Source organism: Saccostrea cucullata, unplaced genomic scaffold (genome assembly GCF_032062105.1).
Source record: "Saccostrea cucullata isolate Sc308-1 unplaced genomic scaffold, CSIRO_AGI_Scuc_v1 ctg6077, whole genome shotgun sequence".
Lineage (NCBI taxonomy): Eukaryota > Metazoa > Mollusca > Bivalvia > Ostreida > Ostreidae > Saccostrea > Saccostrea cuccullata.
In genome coordinates, this window is record NW_026933231.1 from 32,501 (window position 1) to 42,037 (window position 9,537).

The 9,537-nt window shown below is 31.6% G+C and overlaps 1 protein-coding gene across 2 annotated transcripts in view; it reads right to left on the reverse strand.

Moving 5' to 3' along the window:
- LOC134237743 (scavenger receptor class F member 1-like) overlaps positions 1–8,239 on the reverse strand; it is a 19,234-nt gene extending 10,995 nt beyond the window's left edge. Inside the window, exons 1-8 of one of the 2 annotated variants that reach the window (XM_062719894.1) lie at positions 8,065–8,239; positions 4,132–4,202; positions 3,787–3,918; positions 3,201–3,249; positions 1,686–1,741; positions 1,263–1,406; positions 804–921; positions 624–661 (exon numbers count right to left, since the gene is read on the reverse strand). In XM_062719894.1, the coding sequence (XP_062575878.1) occupies positions 624–661; positions 804–921; positions 1,263–1,406; positions 1,686–1,741; positions 3,201–3,249; positions 3,787–3,918; positions 4,132–4,202; positions 8,065–8,144 (688 nt within the window). In that variant the 5' untranslated portion in view covers positions 8,145–8,239. The remainder of the gene's footprint in view (positions 1–623; positions 662–803; positions 922–1,262; positions 1,407–1,685; positions 1,742–3,200; positions 3,250–3,786; positions 3,919–4,131; positions 4,203–8,064) is intronic. The other variant, XM_062719895.1, reaches the window with a different exon arrangement.
- Between the last annotated feature and the right edge of the window lie 1,298 nt (positions 8,240–9,537).

Below are 9,537 nucleotides of genomic sequence, written 5' to 3' on the forward strand. Positions count from 1 at the left end.
TAATTGATATTTTCAGTGTCTAATCCCTCGTACTTTAAGAGGTATTATCTTTAATTTTTGTAAATCATTTATGTATTCAGTTGATTCGTTAGTTTTCAGAAATTAACTGGTTTATTCCTCTGTGCACATTGATAATTTTTAGTAAACTAACAAGGCTATCAGCAAATGTCAGCAGACAGACAGAGGTGTGCTTTAAGCACAGAGAGGCCTAAGTAAGTAATTTATTTTCTTCCCCTATCCGCCCTTTACTCTTTTAGAAAAGTTTGACTTGAGAAAAGTCTACGATCGGACAAGAATTCATATAACGGGGTGCTTCTTTGGTAAAGTTTCTCTTTTATCCGTAAGGTATATCGATGCATCAAACTTGTAAAGAGGCATCTTAATGAAAAGTTTGTCAATACGCTCTTTTTTATACTACTCAATAAAAACTATTCATTTTCTAGTTTTCATATTTTACAACTTCAAACAAAAATCTAAGGATCAAACAGTGTCATTAAAAATAATTCAACTTATACCGGAGCTATAAAAATAACTATTAACGTATTATGTGCTATTTGAGATTTCTATATTTAATAATTGTTAAACTAGTTTACTTAATGGTGTTGTTGGTAATATGTACTCACTGTTAATATGTTTTGGCTCGTATCCTTTTTTCACGTTCCTGTTAATTGATAAATAAGATTACATATTTTGATTAACTAAAAAATAGGAATTGTCACAATTACAGATGCAGAATATGTTTTAAAATCTAAGGTATTTTGCATTCATTTTAGCCTAATGAATTACGTATCTAAAATACAAACCTTCTTTTGCAATAAAAAAATAATCCAATACCAATAAGAAAAAGAACAATTAAGCTTCCCACTGCTGTCACTGTTGGCAACACATAACTATTCCATGAAAAAATAGATTCGTCTTCTTCTATAAAAATATAAAAGAAAAAACTTGAGTAATAAAATCTTAAGTACTCTACACGTATCATAACAGAAGAAACGGACTGCCAATGATCAGTCAAATCATTCATACTAATGATACTTTGCTAAAACTATTGTTAACATACTAAAAAAGATATAATTAATATAAAAATTTTAACACTTTTAAATTTTAATAAAAAAAAAAAAAAAAAAAAAAAAGCATTTCTTTCAAAAATTACTAAAATATATCTTATTCAATATTCAAAACATTGATGTTTTAACCTATATTATGGGATAAGGGTGTTGACATAAATCTTCAATATTAATACCTGCATATAAAATATTTACCCGTGTTTGATCCGGCATTACTACAGCCAGTCACACGGTCACACAGAGACAGATTACATGTACACTCAGATGCACAAAGTTCTCCATAATATCCCGCCGGACATGGTTCAGAGCAATCGTAACCAAAATATCCTGGAGAACACTCTAAATGAATTGATGTAAATTGGTATAAATATTACAGTTTGTAGAAAATGGGCAGTGTATTGATAAATTTAAAAAGACTATTTCAATACACAAAATTGATAGGTATTTTTTGAAAGTCATATTTGATAAATAGATATTAATCTAATTTTTTCATTTTGATATTTCATTTAGATCAAGAAAATGTGTATTAAACGTTTATGCTTTGTGTATTCAATATCAACGTTAAATTGTAATTTCAATCAATGATAAAGGAGAAACTGACTCAAAAGAAATGCATACCTATGCACTCAGTACCGTTATTGTAATAGTTATTACAGCATCCATTCTCATTATCCCTTTAAAATACAATCATTTTTTTTAAATTTTCAAACATTTTGATCATGATTATTATTTATTAGATCTATGCAGACTTTAAACTGTTTTCTCATTTTCAGGCATCCATTCATTACAAACAATTAAATAATAATAAAAAAAAACTTGGTTTTGACCAGGGCCGTCAAGAGATCGTACGACACAGTGTTACGAAAATCAGAGACAAAGACAAAATCAGAGAAAATGTAATAAAGAGAAAATTCAATGCCGAGTAGTTGAATTAGAAATTTACTTGTGCTTCACACTCATCTAAATATATTTTCAAAACCGGAACCACTCATGAAGAACAGTTTTAAAAAGTGAATATCCCCAATTACATTTTCAACAGTGAGATACTGTAATTTATTTATTGAACAAAAGTGATATTTTTAATGGAATATACGGAGATAACGAACGGTATTCAAGTTCAAAAATCCATTTAACAATAGAAAATATGAACAGATGATACACGGACCTCCTAAACACAGAGGCGGGATCAAATGTGAATCAATATCAAATTAAACGAGGCATTGATCCGATCATCAGATCTACAAAAGTACAATTTTATAAACAAGGCATAACCCCCTCAGAATTCCCGAGGTGGTATTCAAGTGTTTCGGAGGAGTACGCATTGTGCACTTGCAATTGTTAATCGGTCCTAACTGCCATGAGTCCTATGTAATGTATTGATAAGCAACATTTCCAAAGTCAAATGTTCTTTTAAACAAAGACTCGTCATTTGGAAGGAAAGTCCAGTCAAAATACGACCCAATGATAAGGTATTTTTGCGTACTATGTCTATAACATGAAACTTACACAGTGCTAACTTTAAATTTGGTTTTTATAAGCCCATCAACATCAATTTATCGTAGCCTGCATCTGATTGAAAAAAAAACAGAGCATGGTCTTAAGTACCAAATAAGTTCGGGGATGTAGATGTAGAATACAAGTGAAAGCCAAATATCACTGCACAAAAAAAAAAATGAAAAAAAATCTATATGGAAAAGTATTCATTATGAGTGAAAGTCTGGTCTTCGGATTCATGGATTCATTGCTTTCCATTGTATTGTATTGATTAGGTATTTCCCACAAATACGTTTGTTTTTGTTGCACATTCCCTGATCACTATCTGACCAGAAAGGGTTATAAATCTATATACAGTGGAGCCTCATTTATCCGGATGCTTTGGTTCCTAGTCAACTTGTCCGGATATGTGAAGCGTCGGGATACCTGAATCACCAGTTAAACAACGCAAAATAACATTAAAAAATTCCGTACCGATGAAAAATCGCCCGGATACTGAAGCATCCGGATATCTGGCGTCCGGATATCTGAAGGTCCACTGTAATGCTATTTTTGATATATTAAAAAACATCAGTTGCATAACGTATTTTGTGAAGATATGCAAAAAAGCTCTTTACGGTTTAGCAGTATGTTACTTACGGACAGTGTCCAACAGGATCTTGACTTGATGTTCCAACAGTGTGTGAAACTAAAAAGATACAAGCAAGTTTCATATCAAATTTTATCAATTAAATCCACCATGTATGTGTTATTATGAATATATAATCAGAATAACAGGAAATTATTTCGTAATCTATAAATAGCGTTAGTCAAATGCATTATGTTTATGTTCCGAAATTCCATATTCATATCTTCCTCAATTTACTAAAATACAGAAAAATGCTTTAGAAATATGATCTTCAACCCATTTATAATTAAAAAAGATTCTGAGATTTTTTGAAAAATATTACTTTTAGACAATAAAATTGCTCATTATATTTAGATAATTACATGTAAGAAAGAAAAGAAATAATTCTATAAAAGGTTAATTTTTCAAAGATCTCTTTGAAAACACAAGAAAAATTTTACTAACTATAACTGAAATCTTTTTCTATTTCTATTTTATTTTAAAAAGATACATGCACTATGATATTAAATATACTAAAAGGAAGGACATTGATTTAAAACAGGGAAATTGTTTCAAAAATATATAGTCACGTGTTTACACGATGTCGGAGACTCTTACCATCCTTACAGCCGATCACATGGTCGCACAGCTGACCTGGTTTACATTTACATTGATTTCTACAAAGTTCACCAAAGGAACCATCCGGGCATTTACGTGTACAATTGTGCTGAAAGTACCCAGGGTCACACTCTGTTAAATTCAAATTTAACCTGTATTTAATCAGAGGTCAAGAAAAAAATGCAAATAGATAAAACACAATGATATAGTCAATTTGATGTAAATTCAACATTTACTTTATTTAAACAAACAAAAAATCAATCAAACAAAAAAAAAAAAAAAAAAAAAAAAAAAAAAACCAAACATTTAAATTCAAAAATAAAATGACAAGGTGTACAGCTGTACCTTTACAACCATCCCTAGCCTCATTTAGTTGGTAGCTTTCACAGCACACGATGGTTTGTGAATTGAGAGGCCTACATTTTAAATAAATTAACTAATATAAATTCCAAAAAAGATAATTGAGAGAGAGAGAAAAGGGGAGAGAGAGAGATGTTATTCAATATAAGGAAAATTATTTTATTAAAATGTTCTATGAAGAAAAGAAAAAAAGAAATAAAAAAGCCTAATATTTAATATAGATCCAAGTTAGAATTTCCGGTTTTCTAATTGTATTCACAAATACATGTACTCTAAAACTTTCTTGAAGATTTCCCGATATACATCTTCAAAAGAAATTCTTCAGACTTGTATCAGGGGTATAAATGCATTCCTATAGGTGGCGTTTTGATTATAATAATGACAGGTTCTCACAATTTTTGTTTGAAAAGTTTGTTAGAATAGAAATAAACAATAAATTCTTTATATTTACATATTTAACGCTTCAGTAGTGCTGAACAACAACAGAATCGAGAATTGTATAAATGAAAAACGGAGATAAGGAACAGTTTATTCAATCAAAACAATCAGGAGCAGAGCAAACATGGACCTTAATGCATTGTTCACATCGAAAGTTAATGCCCTGTTCACACGGAGAGTTTAATTTGAATTAAACGTAAGTTACTGCGAATTAGCTCTTAGCGTTCACACGTAGAATTTAATGAGAATTAGTTGAATTCGAATTATATCACTGCGCATTAAATTACTTTGCATTTTCTCCGTGTGAACGCTAAGCGAAGCTAAATCGAATTGAATTTTGACGCATGCGTAAGGCCAGAATTAAGTCATAGAACACATGTTGGTGGTTAGATATAGGTGTCTGTGCTATATTTGGTTCAAATATCAAGGAATAGTGTGTTAATCACTAAATGTATACCTGTAGCCACGATGATTAGTATATCAAATGAATGGCTCTGCATACAGGACGTGATTTATAAATGACGTCATAATAGTCTTACTGACTGATTAATTTTTTTTTTAAATTGTGTCAAACAATGTACATTTTGGTGTTCATAAAGTATTGAAAATGCATATAGTTCCTAATGTGTATTCTAACGCGCGGTGACAAGGTTTCGCGTGTGTTATAGAGATTTGAACGTCATGGATTTCTAATGGATTTCATAAAGAAAATTACACTGAATGTAAATATTTAAGCATTGAATTCATAGTTTGGGATGTCTTCGGTCTTATAACACACCTGGCCGTGCCCACAAATTGAATCGGCACTGCCAGGTGTGTTATAGGACCGAAGACATCCCAAAATACGAATTCAATACTTATACTTACATTCACTAATTTTTCATCTTCATAATTGTTTTTTTTTTCGGTAATCTTTAATGTTAATTTAGCACCCTTCGAAACTGGTGTGCTTTATAGACGTAACAGCCGTTTTTGACGTTTGTAACGTTGCAAAGTTAAATAACACAAACGAACATTGCGAGGAAAGCAGTTGCAAATTAATTTTTAACGCACATTTGTTGTATTTTTACGTTAATTTAACAGGGTTATTTTGATATTCTAGAGTATTGAAAATGCATATAGTTGACCTACTGTATCTAACGCGCGGTGATAAGGTTTCGCGTGTTTTAGAGATTTGAACGTCGTGGATTCTACTGGATTTCAAAAGGAAAATTACACTGAATGTAAATATTTCGCATTAGATGTCGTGTGAACGCAATTCAGGTCCTGTTCACATGGAGAGTTTAATTCGCAGTAAATTAATGCGAAGTAAACTAATGCGAATTAAAATAATGCGAATTAAATTGCGTTCACACGACACTAAAGCGAAGTAAATTAGTGCGAATTAAAATTTTATTTCTACAAAAAGGCTTTTCAGTGAGGCCATTTCACACGACAGCTAAAGCGAAGTAAACTAATGCGAAGTAAATTGCATTCACATGGCAGCTAAAGCAAAATAATTTAATTTCACTTGTATCAAGCAATTTCATTTGCTGAATCATTCAGAGGAACATATAATATATTGTATAACATAACTTGCCTACGTCACAATGAGTTACGTCAAAAGGTATTACTCCGCTTGACGTTACTTTTAAAATATGCTATATTTGAAGCCTTTCTCCGGAGGAAAAATTGTCTCATTGTCTACACTGAAATTAGATTATAAGGAATGAAGCTAATTTCAACTTATGTTTTATGATATAACATAACTTGGGCAGTTTACGCTTTTTTATAAACCGCTTCGCGGTTTATAAAGCGTAAACTGCCCCAAGTTATGTTATATCGTATAACATAAGTTGAAATTAGCTTAATTCCTTAAGTAAACTAATACGAATTTAAATTTTATTTCTACAAAAATGCTATTCAATAAGGCTATTATGACGTTATTTGTAAATCATGTCATGTATGCAGAGCATCCGTTTGATTTAATAATCGTAGTAGCTACTGGTATACATTTTGTGATTAACATACTTTTGCTTGATTTTTGAACCAAATATAGCCCAGATACCTACACATGTATATCTAATCACAAATATGTGTCCTGTGACTTAATTCTGGCCTTACGCATGCGTCAAAACTCAATTCAATTTAGCTTCGCTTAGCGTTCACACGGAGAAAATGCAAAGTTATTAATGCCCAGTTCACACGGAGAGTCTAATTCGAATTAAACATAAGTTTACTGCGAATTAGCTTCGCTTAGCGTTCACACGGATAATTTAATGCAAATAAGTTTAATTTGAATTAATTCAATGCGCATTAAATTACTTCGCATTAACTTCGTGTGAACGCTAAGCGAATCTAATTCGAATTAAATTTTGACGCAAGCGTAAGGCTAGATTTAAGTCACAGGACACATGCTAGTGGTTAGATATAGGTGTCTGTGCTATATTTGGTTCAAAAATCAAGGAATAGTATGTTAATTACTAATTGTATACCTGTATCAACGATGATTATGATATCAAATCGATGGCTCCGCATACATGACGTGATTTACAAATGACGTCATAATAGCCTTACTGGCGCCTGACTGTAGAAGGAAAATTTTAATTCGCATTAGTTTACTTCGCATTAGCTGTCGTGTGAATGCAATTCAATTTGCATTATTTTAATTTGCATTAGTTTACTTTGCATTAATTTAAACTCGTCGTGTGAACAGGGCATAAGATAGCACACGTAGGATCAGGTGCTATAGAGGAGTTAGTATCCCCTTTCGATCATCCACAATGTGCTCCTTGTAATGATAGGGAAATAATGTAAAAAGGAGAATTTACTATGTGTAAATAATGTCCTATTAATTAGTTTGAAAAAAAAATCTTGTTGATTGATAGCTTGTCTCGTGTTGAATTGTTCGTATGTAGATCATGCTCTTGCGTATCAAAATCTCTTGGAGACGTAAACCCTTTATGCGAGTGATAAGTGTATATTGCTGCATAAGTAATGGAAGTTGACCATTCGAAAATTAAAGACATCACTTAAAAAAACCTTTTTTGTTAGGATACCATTTAAATCTTTACTACTAATACTGTATATCCAAAAATGAAACACAGATGTCAAACTTAATGGTCTTTGCTTTATTGCGAATTCACTGAAACATATCGAATCGACAAATGAATGCTAGAAATAATTTTATGCATTCTACTAAAAATTGCTTGTGGATTTTGAAGAACAAACAAACCCGTTTCATGTTATACAGTTTAACTGGATGAAATTTATTCCTTAAAGATACATACGTGTGCAAAATGTAACTGAAATTTGGTGGTAAACAAATGAAGCTGCTAGTAACTACATTTGTACATGTTGTATTAACATAATTCAAAAGTTCCTTCAAAAGAACAAAATCCAATAATCATGAACATATACATTTTTAAACAATATATGCAATTTTTTAAATTCAGATTAACTAATGTTTAAATAAAGAGGCTTGAATTATTCCATACTTACGTACATATTCCTCTTGCGAGCAGCTGAACCTCTCTGGTATTAAATATAAGAAATCCAAAAAGAATTTGAAGGTTTCTCATAATATGAAATTTGTAAAATCTAAGCAGAGTATGTCTAAGTCGACGTCTACATGATCGTTTGACATAGTGCGATAAAATTAGGGAACAGGATAAAAAAAAATAAACCAAACTTCTCATAAAAATATCTAAGAATCCCTTTTCCTTCCCCTTTCCGTTCATCTATGGCTATAAGTTGAATGATTGACGATTGATAGAGTTTGAAATAATTTTTCATATTACTCTCGGTGAGAAATGACAACAATGATTGTTTTGACAAAATTTACCCATAACCTATAAGGATGTCCTGTTGAACGAAGGTCAATCTGCTAAATCAAAACTGTTAATTAAATTACATTGTTTACCCTACGGAAGATCTAAAGAACTGCTACTGAGTAGGTATATGGGATCTCCCATGATCCAAAGCTACAGTTAAACATGACTACATGACGGAGTGCCACTGACGAACAATTTAATTGCGTTAAAACTTAAATCATTATATCCGTTAAGTTTACATAAAATTGTTTGTTGTATATAAAAAAATTATTTATTATATGCATTTTTAAGCCCCAGAGAATGTTAATCTCTTCTGCGTAAGTTTTTAATAAAGAGGTAGTTTCACTTACTCCATAAAACGACCCTGTCATTATACCAAATAACTGACCAAGTCCTTACGTCCCATTTCGAACATCAACATAATGTGGAGATTTAGTGGTTTCATTTCCTACAACAAAAATTCCTCTGAGAGTCCAAGTTCGCCCCTTTGAAAAAATCAAGTATGCCGCCATTCAACTATCAAAACAAGACATAGATCTTCAATCGTAGAACCAGACTCGACTCTCTTCTACTCACGGTCTATATAAACGTACTACGTCCTTCCACTTCAAAATATTTTACTCCTCAACACCCCCATGACTCTCCAAAATGTTGGTTTTTGTCACACATGACTTTGCACCATCTCCAACTTTAAGCTTCTCATGGATATTTTTTACATATCCACGTACAATATACAGTGTACTCATAAGAATTACTTTATCCTTTTTATATAAATGTCTTCATCATTTGTAGAATAAATTACCACCCGTTTGTTGTAATTTTTGACAATGTTCCTTTTCACGCTTCTGTCTCTACATGTGTGAAAAATTCTGGAATGGGACGTAAAACAACATGCATACAATCAATCAATCTATTTACTGCCTCAATGCTTTATTCTTATACTTCTAAACTGAGATGTCCTCAGGTCTTCAGTATTTTTATTGTCTTCTTTCACAAATTCTGGTACACATTTACAATGTATTTCATGTAAAAAGTTTACAAAACAAAGCAGAGCTAAGGCGTAATAAAAATAAATCATTCCCGCAAGGTGCTGTCCACAAGGACCAGTGTTTTAATTTTCTTCATTGCTTTCTCTTTTTTC